At 47.5% G+C, this 22,121-nt stretch overlaps 1 protein-coding gene across 1 annotated transcript in view; it reads right to left on the reverse strand.

The window, feature by feature from the left end:
• The window catches only part of LOC115116293 (WD repeat-containing protein 7), a 261,967-nt gene that overhangs the window by 151,892 nt on the left and 87,954 nt on the right, over positions 1-22,121 (reverse strand). Inside the window, exon 18 of the mRNA XM_065017127.1 lies at positions 10,992-11,083. Within this exon, the coding sequence (XP_064873199.1) occupies positions 10,992-11,083 (92 nt within the window). The remainder of the gene's footprint in view (positions 1-10,991; positions 11,084-22,121) is intronic.

A 22,121-nucleotide genomic window follows, 5' to 3' on the forward strand; every position in this document is an offset into this window, starting at 1 on the left:
GATACTGGAGGGATGGAGGTAGATATGTATAGGGGGAAGGGATACTGGAGGGATGGAGGTAGATATGTATAGGGGACAGGGATACTGGAGGGATGGAGGTAGATATGTATAGGGGGGAGGGGACAGGGATACTGTAGTGATGGAGGTAGATATGTATAGGGGGAGGGACAGGGATACTGTAGTGATGGAGGTAGATATGTATAGGGGGAGGGGACAGGGATACTGTAGTGACGGAGGTAGATATGTATAGGGGGGAGGGACAGGGATACTGTAGTGATGGAGGTAGATATGTATAGGGGAAGGGATACTGGAGGGATGGAGGTAGATATGTATAGGGGAAGGGGACAGGGATACTGTAGTGATGGAGGTAGATATGTATAGAGGACAGGGATACTGTAGTGATGGAGGTAGATATGTATAGGGGAAGGGGACAGGGATACTGTAGTGATGGAGGTAGATATGTATAGGGGGAAGGGATACTGGAGGGATGGAGGTAGATATGTATAGGGGAAGGGATACTGGAGGGATGGAGGTAGATATGTATAGGGGGAAGGGATACTGGAGGGATGTTGGTAGATATGTATAGGGGGAAGGGATACTGGAGGGATGGAGGTAGATATGTATAGGGGGAAGGGGACAGGGATACTGGAGGGATGGAGGTAGATATGTATAGGGGGACGGGATACTGGAGGGATGGAGGTAGATATGTATAGGGGACAGGGATACTGGAGTGATGGAGGTAGATATGTATAGGGGACAGGGATACTGGAGGAATGGAGGTAGATATGTATAGGGGGAAGGGATACTGGAGGAATGGAGGTAGATATGTATAGGGGACAGGGATAGTGGAGGGATGGAGGTAGATATGTATAGGGGACAGGGATACTGGAGGGATGGAGGTAGATATGTATAGGGGGAGGGATACTGGAGGGATGGAGGTAGATATGTATAGGGGGAGGGGACAGGGATACTGTAGTGAAGTCGCTCTGGATAAGAGCGTCTGCTAAATGACTTAAATGTAAATGTAAATGATGGAGGTAGATATGTATAGGGGGGAGGGGACAGGGATACTGTAGTGATGGAGGTAGATATGTATAGGGGGAAGGGATACTGGAGGGATGGAGGTAGATATGTATAGGGGGAAGGGATACTGGAGGGATGGAGGTAGATATGTATAGGGGACAGGGATACTGGAGGGATGGAGGTAGATATGTATAGGGGGAAGGGATACTGGAGGGATGGAGGTTGGTGTCAGACTTGATGCACCGGTACCTCTTGCCATGCCTGCAGCAGAGAAAGTAGGGTGACAATTTCCCAGGCCTTTCTTTTCACGCCGCCTGATATAGAGGTCCTGGATGGCAGGGAGCTGGGCTCCAGTGATGTACTGGGCTGTCCTCACCACCCTCTGTAGCGCCATGCGATCAAGGGCGGTGCATTTGCCATACCAAGCAGTGATGCAGCCAGTCAAGATGCTCTCGATGGTACAGCGGTAGAACCTTTTCAGAACTTAAGGGTCATTGCAAAACTTTTTCAACCTGCTGAGGGGGGAAGCGCGCATTCTTCACGACTGTGTGTGTGTGTTTGGACCATTTGAAGTCTTTAGTGACTTGGACACAAAGTAACTTAAGAAGTGTTTACCAGCTCCACTGCTGCCGGTGTGCCCCCCCCCCCCCGTTTCCTGTTTCCAGCTCCTTGGTCTTGACGTTGAGGGAGAGGTTGTTGCTCCGTCACCACACTACCAGGTCACTGACCTCCTCCCCTCCCCACAGGGTGCTAGTGTGTGCTACAGGGTGCTCGTGTGTGCTAGTGTGTGCTACAGGGTGCTAGTGTGTGCTACAGGGTGCTAGTGTGTGCTACAGGGTGCTAGTGTGTGCTACAGGGTGCTAGTCATTGAAGCCTTAGAGATCTTAGGAAGAGGGATGATGGTGGTCATGTTAAAACACATGGGGATTACAGACTGGGACAAGGAGACGTTTTGATAATGACCGTGAATATGCCTGCCCAGCTTCTCCACGTACGCTCTGAGAACGTCAGGAATACCGTCGGGGACGTGGTCTTGTAAGTGTGGAGCGAATTAAAAAGACCCTCTCTCACGTTGGCCTCGGAGAGCGATGGCCCTCACACCCGGGTTCCATGTTGTTGTCAATGCATTTTATGCACGTTTTGAGTTAGTCCGGTAGAGACGCATCGTTGGGCAGACAACAGATGGTTCTTCCTTTGAAATCCCGTAATGGACTGTAGCCCCTGCCACATGGACCAGGCCTTGGAGTCTGTGTAATATGATTCCACCTTATTCCTGTATTGTATTGTCATTTTGCGGAGGTCATAGCGGGCCTTCTTGTACTTATTCCTGTCTTTGGCGGTAGCATCAGGGTTTTCTACGGTATCTCTGTGTGCGGTAGCTCTTTAGTTTAGCGCCAACCTCTGTTAATCCATGGCTTTTTGTTTTGGGGAAGCAACGAACCTTCCCAGTGGGAACGACGTTACCGATTTCTAATGAAGCCGGTGACGGAGGTGGTTTAGCTCATCAATGTTACCGGCAGAGGATCAAAACATATCCCCAACAAAACGTTTTCCTGCTTATAGCCTTGTATCCTGAGGTGGCATGTAATACACACAGAGCCAGCTTATCTTTTCTTATCCTGAGGTGGCATGTAATACACACAGAGCCAGCTTATCTTTCTCATCCTGAGGTGGCATGTAATACACACAGAGCCAGCTTATCTTTCTCATCCTGAGGTGGCATGTAATACACACAGAGCCAGCTTATCTTTCTCATCCTGAGGTGGCATGTAATACACACAGAGCCAGCTTATCTTTTCTCATCCTGAGGTGGCATGTAATACACACAGAGCCAGCTTATCTTTTCTCATCCTGAGGTGGCATGTAATACACACAGAGCCAGCTTATCTTTTCTCATCCCTACACACAGAGCCAGATCCTGGTGGCATGTAATACACACAGAGCCAGCTTATCTTTTCTCATCCTGAGGTGGCATGTAATACACACAGAGCCAGCTTATCTTTCTCATCCTGAGGTGGCATGTAATACACACAGAGCCAGCTTATCTTTTCTCATCCTGAGGTGGCATGTAATACACACAGAGCCAGCTTATCTTTTCTCATCCTGAGGTGGCATGTAATACACACAGAGCCAGCTTATCTTTTCTCATCCTGAGGTGGCATGTAATACACACAGAGCCAGCTTATCTTTCTTATCCTGAGGTGGCATGTAATACACACAGAGCCAGCTTATCTTTTCTCATCCTGAGGTGGCATGTAATACACACAGAGCCAGCTTATCTTTTCTCATCCTGAGGTGGCATGTAATACACACAGAGCCAGCTTATCTTTTCTCATCCTGAGGTGGCATGTAATACACACAGAGCCAGCTTATCTTTTCTCATCCTGAGGTGGCATGTAATACACACAGAGCCAGCTTATCTTTTCTCATCCTGAGGTGGCATGTAACACACAGAGCCAGCTTATCTTTCTCAGGTGGCATGTAATACACACAGAGCCAGCTTATCTTTTCTCATCCTGAGGTGGCATGTAATACACACAGAGCCAGCTTATCTTTTCTCATCCTGAGGTGGCAGCCAGCTTATCTTTTTCATCCTGAGGTGGCATGTAATACACACAGAGCCAGCTTATCTTTTCTCATCCTGAGGTGGCATGTAATACACACAGAGCCAGCTTATCTTTTCTCATCCTGAGGTGGCATGTAATACACACAGAGCCAGCTTATCTTTCTCATCCTGAGGTGGCATGTAATACACACAGAGCCAGCTTATCTTTTCTCATCCTGAGGTGGCATGTAATACACACAGAGCCAGCTTATCTTTTCTCATCCTGAGGTGGCATGTAATACACACAGAGCCAGCTTATCTTTCTCATCCTGAGGTGGCATGTAATACACACAGAGCCAGCTTATCTTTTCTCATCCTGAGGTGGCATGTAATACACACAGAGCCAGCTTATCTTTCTCATCCTGAGGTGGCATGTAATACACACAGAGCCAGCTTATCTTTCTCATCCTGAGGTGGAGGTGGCATGTAATACACACAGAGCCAGCTTATCTTTTCTCATCCTGAGGTGGCATGTAATACACACAGAGCCAGCTTATCTTTTCTCATCCTGAGGTGGCATGTAATACACACAGAGCTGCCAGCTTATCTTTTCTCATCCTGAGGTGGCATGTAATACACACAGAGCCAGCTTATCTTTTCTCATCCTGAGGTGGCATGTAATACACACAGAGCCAGCTTATCTTTTCTCATCCTGAGGTGGCATGTAATACACACAGAGCCAGCTTATCTTTTCTCATCCTGAGGTGGCATGTAATACACACAGAGCCAGCTTATCTTTTCTCATCCTGAGGTGGCATACACACAGAGCCAGCTTATCATCCTGAGGTGGCATGTAATACACACAGAGCCAGCTTATCTTTTCTCATCCTGAGGTGGCATGTAATACACACAGAGCCAGCTTATCTTTTCTCATCCTGAGGTGGCATGTAATACACACAGAGCCAGCTTATCTTTTCTCATCCTGAGGTGGCATGTAATACACACAGAGCCAGCTTATCTTTTCTCATCCTGAGGTGGCATGTAATACACACAGAGCCAGCTTATCTTTTCTCATCCTGAGGTGGCAGAGCCAGCTTATATCCACACAGAGCCAGCTTATCTTTCTCATCCTGAGGTGGCATGTAATACACACAGAGCCAGCTTATCTTTCTCATCCTGAGGTGGCATGTAATACACACAGAGCCAGCTTATCTTTTCTCATCCTGAGGTGGCATGTAATACACACAGAGCCAGCTTATCTTTTCTCATCCTGAGGTGGCATGTAATACACACAGAGCCAGCTTATCTTTCTCATCCTGAGGTGGCATGTACACACAGAGCCAGCTTATCTTTTCTCATCCTGAGGTGGCATGTAATACACACAGAGCCAGCTTATCTTTTCTCATCCTGAGGTGGCATGTAATACACACAGAGCCAGCTTATCTTTTCTCATCCTGAGGTGGCATGTACACACACAGAGCCAGCTTATCTTTTCTCATCCTGAGGTGGCATGTAAGAGCCAGCTTATCTTTTCTCATCCTGAGGTGGCATGTAATACACACAGAGCCAGCTTATCTTTTCTCATCCTGAGGTGGCATGTAATCCTACACACAGAGCCAGCTTATCTTTTCTCATCCTGAGGTGGCATGTAATACACACAGAGCCAGCTTATCTTTTCTCATCCTGAGGTGGCATGTAATACACACAGACAGATCCAGGTGGCATTATCTTTCTCATCCTGAGGTGGCATGTAATACACACAGAGCCAGCTTATCTTTTCTCATCCTGAGGTGGCATACACACAGAGCCAGCTTATCTTTCTCATCCTGAGGTGGCACACACACAGAGCCAGCTTATCTTTTCTCATCCTGAGGTGGCATGTAATACACACAGAGCCAGCTTATCTTTTCTCATCCTGAGGTGGCATGTAATACACACAGAGCCAGCTTATCTTTTCATCCTGAGGTGGCATGTAATACACACAGAGCCAGCTTATCTTTTCTCATCCTGAGGTGGGTAATACACACAGAGCCAGCATCCTGAGGTGGCATGTAATACACACAGAGCCAGCTTATCTTTTCTCATCCTGAGGTGGCATGTAATACACACAGAGCCAGCTTATCTTTCTCATCCTAATACACACAGAGCCAGCTTATCTTTCTCATCCTGAGGTGGCATGTAATACACACAGAGCCAGCTTATCTTTTCTCATCCTGAGGTGGCATGTAATACACACAGAGCCAGCTTATCTTTTCTCATCCTGAGGTGGCATGTAATACACACAGAGCCAGCTTATCTTTCTCATCCTGAGGAGGCTTATCTTTCTCATCCTGAGGTAATACACACAGAGCCAGCTTATCTTTTCTCATCCTGAGGTGGCATGTAATACACACAGAGCCAGCTTATCTTTTCTCATCCTATCTTTTCTTTTATCCTGAGGTGGCATGTAATACACACAGAGCCAGCTTATCTTTTCTCATCCTGAGGTACACACAGAGCCAGCTTATCTTTTCTTATCCATGTAATACACACACACATACACAGAGCCAGCTTATCTCATTGTAATACACACAGCAGTCACGATAACAGCTGAAGAGGTTGAAGGGCATTTGACCATCCGGTATTCCAAGACGGGTGAACAGTGGGGAATTAGAACACCAGTTGGAGTTGATGAAGAGGCAAACTCCTCCCCCCCTTCAATATCCCCGACTCCACTGTCCTGTCAGCCTGTTGAAGAGCCAGCTTATGGGGGTATCTTGTCAAAGAGTCATGTTTCTGAAAAGCTAAAAAGATTGCAGTCCCGTTCGTAGCGTATCCACGATTGGAGGTCATTCATCTTATTATCAAGTGACCGGATCCCCCTCCCCTCTCTTTTCTCTAACCGTTCCTCTTCGGGAGGCGTCAGAATTACAGAAAGAGCCCAGGACAGATGAGTGGAAGTAGAAGCTGGAATTGGGGTAAGTAACTGCCGATATGATGTTCAAGAGTTCTTGTCGGTTGTAAGAAATGATAGAGGATACATTTAGTTAAAACACAGTAAAAATAAATGACAAAATAAATGACAAAAAAAGCTAAGTTGGGTCGGAGCTTTGCAAACCGGTGGCCATTGAGTACTTACCCAGAAAGCCTGACAGCTGTAGTCGCTGCTAAAGGGGATTCTAACATGTATAGACTCAAGGGGTTGAATTTATTGACCTAATCAAGGTAAATAAGTGATTTATTTTTCATTAATATCTTTACATTGGAGTATTTTGAGTAGATCATTAAAAAAATGATGACAGGCACTGTATCGGACACGAAGGAAGAAACTTCCTCTGATTCTGGGTAATAAAAACGAACGGCCCCTTGTGCAAAAAAATCATATATATATATATATATATATATATACACACACATTACATTTTGGCATTGTCTATATTTTTTTATTCTGTTTGTTTTTGATAAATGACATCAAGTTTGAAGTTGTTAAATGTCACGTGCAAAGGTACAGTGAAATGCCTTTCTTGACAGAGCCAGTACTCAATCGTTTTCTCATCCGAAGGCAGACCGAAGGCAGTACTCAATACCGAAGGCAGTACTCAATACCGAAGGCACACTCAAGAAGGCCAGCTTATACTCTTTACTCAATACCGACGCATACCTGAGGTACCGAGGAGGCAGTACTCAATACCGAGCCGGTAGTACTCAATACCGAGGCAGTACATACCAGAGCCGACGCAGTACTCAATCAGTTACCAAGGAAGTAATCAATACCAACGCAGTACGAAAAATAGCACAAGGTGAAGACAGTAAAATACACAAGTGATCTTTGGATAAACACCGTTTTACCTCACATTATTGTGAAGTGATGCCCAGACTGGTTTAGAGGGGAAAGAGCAGCAACATAATGAGCAGAGGGTCCTTACGGCCAGAGTGTCAACGGGAGGATGACACAGACAGTTAGCAGAGGGTCCTTACGGCCAGAGTGTCAACGGGAGGATGACACAGCCAGTTAGCAGAGGGTCCTTACGGCCAGAGTGTCAACGGGAGGATGACACAGACAGTTAGCAGAGGGTCCTTACGGCCAGAGTGTCAACGGGAGGATGACACAGCCAGTTAGCAGAGGGTCCTTACGGCCAGAGTGTCAACGGGAGGATGACACAGCCAGTTAGCAGAGGGTCCTTACGGCCAGAGTGTCAACGGGAGGATGACACAGCCAGTTAGCAGAGGGTCCTTACGGCCAGAGTGTCAACGGGAGGATGACACAGACAGTTAGCAGAGGGTCCTTACGGCCAGAGTGTCAACGGGAGGATGACACAGACAGTTAGCAGAGGGTCCTTACGGCCAGAGTGTCAACGGGAGGATGACACAGACAGTTAGCAGAGGGTCCTTACGGCCAGAGTGTCAACGGGAGGATGACACAGACAGTTAGCAGAGGGTCCTTACGGCCAGAGTGTCAACGGGAGGATGACACAGACAGTTAGCAGAGGGTCCACGGCCAGAGTGTCAACGGGAGGATGACACAGACAGTTAGCAGAGGGTCCTTACGGCCAGAGTGTCAACGGGAGGATGACACAGCCAGTTAGCAGAGGGTCCTTACGGCCAGAGTGTCAACGGGAGGATGACACAGACAGTTAGCAGGTCACTACAGGACACTGCCTCTCCATTACAATATGGTGTAACAACAGCCCCATGGCTCTGAGAGCAAATGGAGGGGTGGGGGCACATGCGTGTGTGTGTGTGTGTGTGTGTGTGTGGGGAAGGGGGCGTTGTTGTTTGTTCAACTGGCCTTTGTGCCATCTGCATGGAGACCAGTACATTCGTAGGGGTGTGTGTGTGTGTGTGTGTGTGTGTGTGCGTGCGTGTTCAAGGTTAGCGGGGTCGTCGTTAGTTAATAACGATGTTCATACATAAGCACTATACCTTAATTTCTACATTTAATTATGATACAACAACAAAAGACGAGTGGAGCAGGGCCATGATTGGTCCATACCACATACACTATCAAGTTCCTACAATTAAAGCGGCAGTATGTGACCGCATTCACATAGAATTACGTGTTCTAGATCTGTCATTCTTATTGAACGCAAGTCTAAGTAGCGGTATATCTGTTCTATGTGCTCTATTCCTATGCTTCCCGTTCATAAGTTTAGTTTTTAAGTCTTTTACTTTCGGTTTTATACACCAGCTTCAAAACAGCTGAGAACATTTTTGGTGATGGAAAATATATTTCACAGTGGTTTAGATGGTACAATGATTTTCTACACTACACTTGTTGCATGTTTTGTCACAAACTGAAATTAGGTCAACTATTAGACTTTTAGCAAACCAGGAAGTGGCGGAGCGATTTCTGCATATTGCATCTTTACATAGTTCTTCATGTGAAAAAAATAAAAAATAAATTAAGAACAGAAAAATATAAATAGTTAGATAGCTAGATATATAGATAATATTAAAATATGTGCATGAAAGAACATCATTTTATTTCTGGTTTATCTTCCTTTTGTATTTTATTAATTGATCGTATCAAATGTGTTTAATATATGCCATTAAGACATCGTCTGATCCATAGTCATGGGGTACAATATTATTCCATATATGAACACACCACCCAAACTGACCCGGATCACCTAGCGGGATCACCTAGCGGGATCACCTAGCGGGATCACCTAGCGGGGCGGGATCACCTAGCGGATCACCTAGCGGATCACCTAGCGGATCACCTAGCGGATCACCTAGCTCAGGGAGTTCTCTGAACTCATCATGAAAGGTTGCAGTGACTTGTGGGTCTGCTGTCCAGATACATTCCCCACACATGCAGTCATAGTCAGCCTTAATCTTTTGGAGAACCCAAGTGAAGTTTTTAGAGTCCTGAAATTTTACACATTTTGCCATGGGGCGGAGAGACATATTTGCCGTTTTGAATATGATATCTAATTGAAAGTGACTAACAAAATCAATGTGGGCCCCCCGGTCTGTAATTTGACCATGATTACTACAAGTTTAGACAGCTGGCGAACTTACCAATCTAAAACATGTTAGCTGACATGAAATAACAAGAGAGAAACTGCTGATGCACAACCACATTACCAAATGACACCTGGTGTATTGTACTGTCATCATTCTAAATGACACCTGGTGTATTGTACTGTCATCATTCTAAATGACACCTGGTGTATTGTACTGTCATCATTCTAAATGACACCTGGTGTATTGTACTGTCATCATTCTAAATGTCACCTGGTGTATTGTACTGTCATCATTCTAAATGTCACCTGGGGTATTGTACTGTCATCATTCTAAATGACACCTGGTGTATTGTACTGTTCTAACTGTCATCATTCTAAATGACACCTGGTGTATTGTACTGTCATCATTCTAAATGTCACCTGGGGTATTCTACTATTTTAACAGTAAATTGAGACCCCGACTTAGTTCTCCCCCTTGCTTACAAAAAGGGCCAGTTGCCTTTCCCTGAGCTATATATACTGAACAACCCTTGACTGGTATGAGTCAGGGACAAGGCCAGACAGACAGCAGTGAGACAGACATAACTGTTGTTTTGTCGACCAGGGGCTGGGGTCAAACGCCAGGGGCTGGGGTCAAACGCCAGGGGCTGGGGTCAAACGCCAGGGGCTGGGGACTGGGGTCAATTCGAATTTAAGTCAGTAAATTCAGGAAGTGTTTTGAATTTTAAAAAATGCACGTCTCCATTTGCTTATCCTTTATTTTTAGAGAAATTGTTGAAAGTAAGATGGTATTTTTTTCAATGATTGAATATGACCCCAACCCTGTAGTATAACAGGTGAGCTGTGCTGTAAATGTATATATTACATCACCACCCCCCTTCCCCCTCCATTTGTTTTGTACACTGCTGCTACTCGCTGTTTATTATCTATGCATAGTCACCTCACCCCTACCTACATGTACACATTACCTCAACTAACCTGTACCCCCCGCACAGTCACTCGGTACCCCCCCTGTTATATAGCCTTGTTATTGTTATTTTATTCTGTTACTTTTGATTATAATTTAATTATGTTTATTTGGTAAATATTATCTCAACTTTATTTCTTGAAGTGCATTGTTGGTTAAGGGCTTGCAACTAAGCATTTCACGTTAAGGTCTTCACTTGTTGTATTCGGGGCATTGGACAAACACAGCTTGATTTAGTATTGTAGAGACTGTCGGTGACACCTTAGTTTACTCCTGTGGAGACGATATGAAGTATTCTAGGGTAGTGTCTCAAATGACATTCTATTCCCCCGAAATAGTGAAAAATATTTGAGAATAGGGAATAGGGTGCATTAGGGACTCAGCCTAAGTTTGAAAGGCCAGGAGTGGATTCTCTCCTAGATCTGAGATTCACAGGGCCTGCTGCCTGCCCTGTACATCAGTGGATCTCCTAGCACCGCCCCGAGGGAAAACAGCCTTTTGTAGTTACCTTGTTTGATCTGTCCCTGCACGGCCGGACTAGACACCTGGGGGGGTGCTGCAGTCTTTTTGGGGGTCTCAGGGGTCCCGGGTCTAGGAGGCCTGGAGAATAGAATACATAAGATACCATCAAATATTTAGCAGACAGAGATGCTTGTATTGTGTCCATGTACTGTGTAGTAAAGACAAGCTTAGTAGTATGAAGAGGGGGGTGGGGTGGGGGGGGGGTAAGCATGTGTGTGTACGTGGTCAGAGAGAGGTGATGAACAACAAATCATCACTATACAAACTCAAATTCCTTTTTTTATTCAGGCTAACTACAGGTTCAGATGTGTTCTGTTCTATCTAGTAGTTGAAAGGCCCAAGGCCCCCCCCCCCCACCTCTCAGTCCACAATGTTAAAGGGAAGGTGGCCCCATCATTATTATCTCGAACACCTGCAGTTCTCCTCCCACCATCCTGACTAAATCACCAGGGCCAAAAACACACCGTAACAGATATAAAATCAGAGGCTGTTAACAGGTTTCCCAGACCTCCTCGTGTGATCTTTACAGCGCCTCACAGCCCACACTACCCCCTTTTAAGAAAAGCCTCGGGGTAAGTGTTCCATTCTGCTGACTACACCTGTTGCATTGGGACTAATGAAGACAATGAAGAGTAGAGCAGTGTCTCGCTCGTTAGCTAAAAGTAGACATGTGCTGTACTGGGATCTGACACTAACAGGGCCGACTGTGATCCTGTGATGTTACAAATCCTGGTCTGGAGGGAAACGTTCTAACATTTAATCTGACAAAACTAGTTACTCTCTCAGGAGAGTGAAGACGGAGTAAAGTTGACAGAGAGAGAAGTTTAGCCAGAGAGAGAAGTCTGTGGCTTTTACTAAGTCTGGAGAAAAAGAGTGATGATGAGATCCTTCGTTGAGTGACCCCTCCACCCCAGTCGGGTCCTTCGTTGAGTGACCCCTCCACCCCAGTCGGGTCCTTCGTTGAATGACCCCTCCACCCCAGTCGGGTCCTTCGTTGAGTGACCCCTCCACCCCAGTCAGGTCCTTCATTCAGTCCCCTCCACCCCAGTCGGGTCCTTCGTTGAGTAACCCCTCCACCCCAGTCGGGTCCTTCGTTCAGTCCCCTCCACCCCAGCCGGGTCCTTCGTTCAGTCCCCTCCACCCCAGCCGGGTCCTTCATTCAGTCCCCTCCACCCCAGCCGGGTCCTTCATTCAGTCCCCTCCACCCCAGCCGGGTCCTTCATTCAGTCCCCTCCACCCCAGCCGGGTCCTTCATTCAGTCCCCTCCACCCCAGCCGGGTCCTTCATTCAGTCCTCCACCCCAGCCGGGTCCTTCATTCAGTCCCCTCCACCCCAGCCGGGTTCTTCATTCAGTCCCCTCCACCCCAGCCGGGTCCTTCGTTGAGTGACCCCTCCACCCCAGCCGGGTCCTTCGTTGAGTGACCCCTCCACCCCAGCCGGGTCCTTCATTCAGTCCCCTCCACCCCAGTAGGGTCCTTCGTTGAGTGACCCCTCCACCCCAGTCGGGTCCTTCGTTCAGTCCCCTCCACCCCAGTCGGGTCCTTCGTTGAGTGACCCCTCCACCCCAGTCGGGTCCTTCGTTGAGTGACCCCTCCACCCCAGTCGGGTCCTTCGTTGAGTGACCCCTCCACCCCAGTCGGGTCCTTCGTTGAGTGACCCTCCACCCCAGTCGGGTGACCAGTCCCCTCCACCCCAGTCGGGTCCTTCGCTGAGTAACCCCTCCACCCCAGTCGGGTCCTTCGTTCAGTCCCCTCCACCCTAGTCGGGTCCTTCGCTGAGTGACCCTCCACCCCAGTCGGGTTCGGAGTAACCCCTCCATCCCAGCCGGGTTGAGTGACCCTCCACCCCAGTCGGGTCCTTCGTTGAGTAACCCCTCCACCCCAGCCGGGTCCTTCGTTGAGTAACCCCTCCACCCCAGTCGGGTCCTTCGTTGAGTGACCCCTCCACCCCAGTCGCGTCCTTCGTTGAGTGACCCCTCCACCCCAGTCGCGTCCTTCGTTGAGTGACCCATCCACCCCAGTCGGGTCCTTCGTTGAGTGACCCATTCACCCCAGTCAGGTCCTTCGTTGAGTAACCCCTCCACCCCAGTCGGGTCCTTCGTTGAGTGACCCCTCCACCCCAGTCGGGTCCTTCATTCAGCCCCCTCCACCCCAGTCGGGTCCTTCATTGAGTGACCCCTCCACCCCAGTCGGGTCCTTCGTTCAGTCCCCTCCACCCCAGTCGGGTCCTTCGCTGAGTGACCCCTCCACCCCAGTCGGGTCCTTCGTTGAGTGACCCTCCACCCCAGCCGGGTCCTTCGTTGAGTGACCCCTCCACCCCAGCCGGGTCCTTCGTTCAGTGACCCCTCCACCCCAGTCGGGTCCTTCGTTCAGGCCCCTCCACCCCAGTCGGGTCCTTCGTTCAGTCCCCTCCACCCCAGTCGGGTCCTTCATTCAGTCCCCTCCACCCCAGTCGGGTCCTTCGTTCAGTCCCCTCCACCCCAGCCGGGTCCTTCGTTCAGTCCCCTTCACCCCAGCCGGGTCCCTCGTTCAGTCCCCTCTACCCCAGCCGGGTCCCTCATTCAGTCCCTCTACCCCAGCCGGGTCCCTGCTCAGTCCCCTCTACCCCTGTTAGGTCCCCCTCAGTCCCTCTACCCCAAGTTAGGTCCCTGCTCAGTCAAGTTAGGTCCCTCGTTCAGTCCCCTCTACCCCAAGTTAGGTCCCTCATTCAGTCCCCTCTACCCCAAGTTAGGTCCCTCATTCAGTCCCCTCTACCCCAAGTTAGGTCCCTCATTCAGTCCCCTCCACCCCAAGTTAGGTCCCTCATTCAGTCCCCTCTACCCCAAGTTAGGTCCCTCATTCAGTCCCCTCTACCCCAAGTTAGGTCCCTCGTTCAGTCCCCTCCACCCCAGCCGGGTCCTTCATTCAGTCCCCTCCACCCCAGCCGGGTCCTTCATTCAGTCCCCTCCACCCCAGCCGGGTCCTTCATTCAGTCCCCTCTACCCCAAGTTAGGTCCCTCATTCAGTCCCCTCTACCCCAAGTTAGGTCCCTCGTTCAGTCCCCTCTACCCCAAGTTAGGTCCCTCGTTCAGTCCCCTCTACCCCAAGTTAGGTCCAGTAATGTGACTCCTACGTCCATGGTGTGTCCCCATAAACTTTCACGACAGTAAAAACTGTCAACAACATTTTATCACAGAAAACAAAACTGTACCGTCAATAGTGAAGTATTTATATTTATGTTTCGACTTTGGATCTTTATTTATTATTATTTATTGATGCATTTCATCCCCTTTTAAGTTTGATCCCAGATGACACTTCTCCATAAAGCCTCTGCGACTAGCTAGATGTGGTCGACAGCCAACGGTAATCTGAACAACAGGAGGCTGAATTCCAATTCATCACGCGGCACGGACACATTTACTCAGCTAGTTGGAGTCTGCATAGAAACCCTTTAGAGTGATCAGGGCCTATTGTCCCAGTCTGTAGAAGAGGCTTGTTCAATGATTCGCTAAGAGAGAGCTGTACAATACCTCTACCCAGACAATTCATTTAATTTAGGGCCCATCCACTGTTTATCACACTAAAGGCCAGGCCAGACAGACAGACACAGCTATGCATGCATCCCAAAAATGGCATCCCTATTCCCTATTTAGTGCAGTACGTAGGGAATAGGATTCAATTTGGGATGCAACCATGGAAATGCACTCCTCTTTAACACTGAGCATCTTACCCAGTGTTAACACAAGATACAGGAAACACACACACACAAACTAATAGGGTGGAAAAAGTGCAGCAAAAGCTGAACTCCAGGGGATTGGCCAATATGGAATACATGTGTAACCACGGTAGCAATTCAAATGGAAGAGTTTGGAGATGATGGGGTAATGATTAGTCAAAATAGTCACCTGATACGAAACTGAATCTAAACATTACACCGTTGATTTCATGTTAAATTTTAGCTGTACTTTTCGGCCGCTTTTGTTGATAATGAACACTGAAAATACTCTGAATACAATCAGTAACATGATAATAATATTAGAAATTGGGATAGGTGCAACATAAGACAACGACAAGGGTTTGAGTGAGAGGTCTAACTGGTGTTTCCAAGTGAACACAGCTGTCAAACCAGAGTCTTCAACTAGAAGTTTATAGGCGGCAGGGTAGCCTAGTGGTTAGAGCATTGGACTAGTAACCGGAAGGTTGCAAGTTCAAACCTCCGAGCTGACAAGGTACAAATCTGTCGTTCTGCCCCTGAACAGGCAGTTAACCCACTGTTCCTAGGCCGTCATTTTAAATAAGAATTTGTTCTTAACTGACTTGCCTAGTTAAATAAAGGTTAAATTTAAAAAATTAAGAAAAGTGTTTCTTTGTTTTGTTCTCCTAGCTGTGCCGTTGAGGAACAAGAGCAAGCACACGTGTAGTTGTTTTGAACACAGCCCTGCATCCATGCCTTTACACAATTACTGTTGTTGTTTAGGCCAGAGGTTCTCAAATTGTTGTGGGTCCAGGGACCCCTTTAATGTTAAGAAATTCATCAGGGACCCCCTCATAGTCAGAAAAGCTCAAGTGAGATGAAAATAGCAAACAAGGAGTTTTACTTATGATGTCGGCAGAGCATGGCCGGACAAACCAAATCTCTGTCCCTAGGAAAGACCATTTTAAAGGCTCGCCTCTTGGCATCGGAAAGAAAATGTTGCCGTTTTCAAGCTACTGTAATTTCCTGCAATTCGACAAATGTGTCATCACAGAGAGATTTTTTGTTGTTGTTGCAGCCTTAAAGCTAAAATACTGCAATTCTACAGCTTTTTCCATGAGGCAGAGAGAAAACTTTGCAGTTTTAAAGCTTAAAATAGATTTATAGCAAAAAAATATATATAAAAAAATTCAGAAAAAATTGGAGAAATACAAGATGCATGGAGTTGGAAATAAATTGAATTGGTGGAGTACTTTAGATACCAATATCGCTGTGAGCATCGCAGACTCATGTTTCCCAGGGTTAAAAACATATATTTACAGATTAATAATTAATAATACATTATATTATATTACACCCTCTAAAAACGTAATCCACGGATCCCTTTGCCAAAATGTGTTTAAACCTTAAGAGTCTAAGCCCTGCCTGAACCGGGGGAGGGGAGGTTCTACTAACCTATATGGAGTTGTTTTAAGAAGGTCATACCAAGGGTCATTTAGCTATTTGATTATGAATAGTAAGACCCCTTAAGAGTCTAAGCCCTGCCTGAACCGGGGGAGGGGAGGTTCTACTAACCTATATGGAGTTGTTTTAAGAAGGTCATACCAAGGGTCATTTAGCTATTTGAATAGTAAGACCCCTTAAGAGTCTAAGCCCTGCCTGAACCGGGGGAGGGGAGGTTCTACTAACCTATATGGAGTTGTTTTAAGAAGGTCATACCAAGGGTCATTTAGCTATTTGATTATGAATAGTAAGACCCCTTAAGAGTCTAAGCCCTGCCTGAACCGGGGGAGGGGAGGTTCTACTAACCTATATGGAGTTGTTTTAAGAAGGTCATACCAAGGGTCATTTAGCTATTTGATTATGAATAGTAAGACCCTTAAGAGTCTAAGCCCTGCCTGAACCGGGGGAGGGGAGGTTCTACTAACCTATATGGAGTTGTTTTAAGAAGGTCATACCAAGGGTCATTTAGCTATTTGATTATGAATAGTAAGACCCCTTAAGAGTCTAAGCCCTGCCTGAACCGGGGGAGGGGAGGTTCTACTAACCTATATGGAGTTGTTTTAAGAAGGTCATACCAAGGGTCATTTAGCTATTTGATTATGAATAGTAAGACCCCTTAAGAGTCTAAGCCCTGCCTGAACCGGGGAGGGAGGTTCTACTAACCTATATGGAGTTGTTTTAAGAAGGTCATACCAAGGGTCATTTAGCTATTTGATTATGAATAGTAAGACCCCTTAAGAGTCTAAGCCCTGCCTGAACCGGGGGAGGGGAGGTTCTACTAACCTATATGGAGTTGTTTTAAGAAGGTCATACCAAGGGTCATTTAGCTATTTGATTATGAATAGTAAGACCCTTAAGAGTCTAAGCCCTGCCTGAACCGGGGAGGGAGGTTCTACTAACCTATATGGAGTTGTTTTAAGAAGGTCATACCAAGGGTCATTTAGCTATTTGATTATGAATAGTAAGACCCCTTAAGAGTATAAAAAATAAATTGAACATGGGGAGGGGAGGTTCTACTAACAAGCATATGGAGTTGTTTTAAGAAGGTCATACCAAGGGTCATTTAGCTATTTGAATAGTAAGACCCTTAAGAGTCTAAGCCCTGCCTGAACCGGGGAGGGGATTTCTCAAGGCCTACTCAAACCTATATGGAGTTGTTTTAAGAAGGTCATACCAAGGGTCATTTAGCTATTTGAATAGTAAGACCCCTTAAGAGTCTAAGCCCTGCCTGAACCGGGGGAGGGGAGGTTCTACTAACCTATATGGAGTTGTTTTAAGAAGGTCATACCAAGGGTCATTTAGCTATTTGATTATGAATAGTAAGACCCCTTAAGAGTCTAAGCCCTGCCTGAACCGGGGGAGGGGAGGTTCTACTAACCTATATGGAGTTGTTTTAAGAAGGTCATACCAAGGGTCATTTAGCTATTTGATTATGAATAGTAAGACCCCTTAAGAGTCTAAGCCCTGCCTGAACCGGGGAGGGAGGTTCTACTCCAAAACCTATATGGAGTTGTTTTAAGAAGGTCATACCAAGGGTCATTTAGCTATTTGATTATGAATAGTAAGACCCCTTAAGAGTCTAAGCCCTGCCTGAACCGGGGGAGGGGAGGTTCTACTAACCTATATGGAGTTGTTTTAAGAAGGTCATACCAAGGGTCATTTAGCTATTTGATTATGAATAGTAAGACCCCTTAAGAGTCTAAGCCCTGCCTGAACCGGGGGAGGGGAGGTTCTACTAACCTATATGGAGTTGTTTTAAGAAGGTCATACCAAGGGTCATTTAGCTATTTGAATAGTAAGACCCCTTGAAGTATATAAAAAATAAATTAAAAACATGAAAGAATGTTTTGGGCTGCTATTAGCGCAGACAAGCACATTGGATAACAGATTCAACAGACATTCCTGACTGCTATTAGCAGTCATGGCTTTAGAAGCTTCTGATAGGCTAATTGACATAATTTGAGTCAATTGGAAGTGTACCTGAAGATGTATTTCAAGGCCTACCTTCAAACGTAGTGCCTCTTTGCTTGACATCATGGGAAAATCTAAAGAAATCAGCCAATCAACCTCAGAAAAATAATATGTAGACCTCCACAAGTCTGGTTCATCCTTGGGAGCAATTTCCAAACGCCTGAATGTACCACGTTCACCTGTACAAACAATAGTACGCAACTATAAACACCATGGGACCACGCAGCCGTCATACCGCTCAGGAAGGAGATGCATTCTGTCTCCTAGAGATGAAAGTACTTTGGTGCGAAAAGTGCAAATCAATCCCTGAACAACGTCAAAGGACCTTGTGAAGATGCTGGAGGAAACAGGTACAAAAGTATCTATATCCACAGTAAAACGAGTCCTATATCGACATAACCTGAATGGCCGCTCAGCAAGGAAGAAGCCACTGCTCCAAAACCCCCATAAAAAAAGCCAGACTACGGTTTGCAACTGCACATGGGGACAAAGATTGTACTTTTTACCAAAATAGAACGGTTTGGCCATAATGACCATCGTTATGTTTGTAGGAAAAAGGGGGAAGGCTTGCAAGCCAAAGAACACCATCCCAACCGTGAAGCATGGGGGTGGCAGCATCATGTTGTGGGGATGCTTTGCTGCACGAGGGACTGGTGCACTACACAAAATAGAGATCTGACGTGTACCAGGCCGACAGAGATCTGACGTGTACCAGGCCGACAGAGATCTGACGTGTACCAGGCCGACAGAGATCTGACGTGTACCAGGCCGACAGAGATCTGACGTGTACCAGGCCGACAGAGATCTGACGTGTACCAGGCCGACAGAGATCTGACGTGTACCAGGCCGACAGAGATCTGACGTGTACCAGGCCGACAGAGATCTGACGTGTACCAGGCCGACAGAGATCTGACGTGTACCAGGCCGACAGAGATCTGACGTGTACCAGGCCGACAGAGATCTGACGTGTACCAGGCCGACAGATCTGACGTGTACCAGGCCGACAGATCTGACGTGTACCAGGCCGACAGAGATCTGACGTGTACCAGGCCGGTACCAGGCCGACAGATCTGACGTGTACCAGGCCGACAGAGATCTGACGTGTACCAGGCCGGTACCAGGCCGACAGATCTGACGTGTACCAGGCCGACAGAGATCTGACGTGTACCAGGCCGACAGAGATCTGACGTGTACCAGGCCGGTACCAGGCCGACAGATCTGACGTGTACCAGGCCGGTACCAGGCCGACAGATCTGACGTGTACCAGGCCGGTACCAGGCCGACAGAGATCTGACGTGTACCAGGCCGGCAGAGATCTGACGTGTACCAGGCCGGTACCAGGCCGACAGAGATCTGACGTGTACCAGGCCGGCAGAGATCTGACGTGTACCAGGCCGACAGATGCACAACTTAAAGTAATACATGTCAGAGGTGTTTAAAGCTCCTCTTTTACATGAGACATGTGTTGACCTGGCTGGGGGGGTTAACAAATTAGGCCCTGGCTGGGGGGACAAATTAGGCCCTGGCTGGGGGCCACATTAGGCCCTGGCTGGGGGGTTAAAGCGCTTTACATGGCATGTGTTGACCTGGCTGGGGGTTAACGACATTAGGCCCTGGCTGGGGGGTTAACGAATTAGGCCCTGGCTGGGGGGTTAACAAATTAGGCCCTGGCTGGGGGTTAACAAATTAGGCCCTGGCTGGGGGGCTTAACGATTAGGCCCTGGCTCAGATCTGGGGGGGGCTTAACGATTAGGCCCTGGCTGGGGGCTTAACGATTAGGCCCTGGCTGGGGGTTAACTCATTAGGCCCTGGCTGGGGGGTTAACTCATTAGGCCCTGGCTGGGGGTTAACGACATTAGGCCCTGGCTGGGGGTTAACGCATTAGGCCCTGGCTGGGGGTTAACGATTAGGCCCTGGCTGGGGGGTTAACGCATTAGGCCCTGGCTGGGGGGTTAACTCATTAGGCCCTGGCTGGGGGGTTAACTCATTAGGCCCTGGCTGTGGGGGTTAACTCATTAGGCCCTGGCTGGGGGTTAACTCATTAGGCCCTGGCTGGGGGTTAACGCATTAGGCCCCCTGGGGGCTAGGCCCTGGCTGGGGGTTAACGATTAGGCCCTGGCTGGGGGTTAACGCATTAGGCCCTGGCTGGGGGTTAACGCATTAGGCCCTGGCTGGGGGGGTTAACTCATTAGGCCCTGGCTGGGGGGGATAACTCATTAGGCCCTGGCTGGGGGGGATAACTCATTAGGCCCTGGCTGGGGGGGTTAACTCATTAGGCCCTGGCTGGGGGGGTTAACTATGAACCATGTCTGTCCGTCCATCTGTACTCCCTCGTTAACTATGAACCATGTCTGTCTGTCCGTCCATCTGTACTCCCTCGTTAACTATGAACCATGTCTGTCTGTCCGTCCATCTGTACTCCCTCGTTAACTATGAACCATGTCTGTCTGTCCGCCCATCTGTACTCCCTCGTTAACTATGAACCATGTCTGTCTGTCCGTCCATCTGTAACTCATGTCTGTCTGTTCACCCATCTGTACTCCCTCGTTAACTATGAACCATGTCTGTCTGTCCGTCCATCTGTACTCCCTCGTTAACTATGAACCATGTCTGTCTGTCTGTCCATCTGTACTCCCTCGTTAACTATGAACCATGTCTGTCTGTCCGTCCGTCCATCTGTACTCCCTCGTTAACTATGAACCATGTCTGTCCGTCCATCTGTACTCCCTCATTAACTATGAACCATGTCTGTCTGTCCATCTGTACTCCCTCGTTAACTATGAACCATGTCTGTCTGTCCGTCCATCTGTACTCCCTCGTTAACTATGAACCATGTCTGTCCGTCCATCTGTACTCCCTCATTAACTATGAACCATGTCTGTCTGTCCGTCCATCTGTACTCCCTCGTTAACTATGAACCATGTCTGTACTCCCTCGTTAACTATGAACCATGTCTGTCTGTTCGCCCCCCCCCCCCCCCGTTTTATGGGCCGGCCGTCGACAGACTTCATAAAATTGTCTTCATCTTTCTGGCATTTCAGCAACAGCATGTTGTTAAATCATTCAGCTTCCCTACGAGACCAAGAGAAGGAAGCTCCAACAATCAGACCACCTCTGCTCCGGTTTCTGCTCACGGGTCACTGTACAAATAGCAAACTAAGACTGAACAACAGCTCAATACAAACCAGGCAATCCTCCCCAATTTCAGCAACGCCTCACCAGGGGCCCACAGAGGAAATGGGGCCTGGGGGTACAACAGACTGGGGATAGGTAATCACAGGGCCAGGGGCCCACAGAGGACATGGGGGGCCTGGGGGTACAACAGATTGAGGATCTACCCACCATTCAAAGCTACACAGCACCCTTCTTAATGTTAGACATACATACACACATGCATACATGTCGAGCAGGGTTCTACCTACATACATACTGTCATGACGTTGGCCTGGGGGTAGGTTTATGACAGTTATAAATACCTCCTCCCCCCCTTCTTCCTCTCTCTACCCTACTGATGTGACATTTGAAAACCCCTTGGTTAACAGAGATTCTGGGAACATCAGAAGGTGGGGGGAAATTAACTATATTCTGGTAATCCGATCAATTGAACATATGCAGTGGTACGTAATGAATATGATGTCAGTTCGGTTGTCATCCGAGACATTCTCATCGATGATTGTCATCCTAACTCTACAGTGGAAAGTCTACACATCAGAGTTATCAGACTCACATGGAAATGTTGTTCAATTTAAATGTTTGAAAATGAAATTATTTGTGATGGGATGAAATGTGATTTTAGCTTCTAAAATGTGAGATTTGGGTTTTCATAAATTAGGGCTATGCTCAATCAGTGGCACGCCCCTGTGAAGAGACATGGGCTATAAAACTTTTCAAACACGCCCTCCTCTCCCTTCCTATATAAAGCCTTCACGACAATTTAACCTTCTGTTCTGAGGACGACGGTCCTATTTCA

Source organism: Oncorhynchus nerka, linkage group LG4, assembly GCF_034236695.1.
Source record: "Oncorhynchus nerka isolate Pitt River linkage group LG4, Oner_Uvic_2.0, whole genome shotgun sequence".
Taxonomy (NCBI): domain Eukaryota; kingdom Metazoa; phylum Chordata; class Actinopteri; order Salmoniformes; family Salmonidae; genus Oncorhynchus; species Oncorhynchus nerka.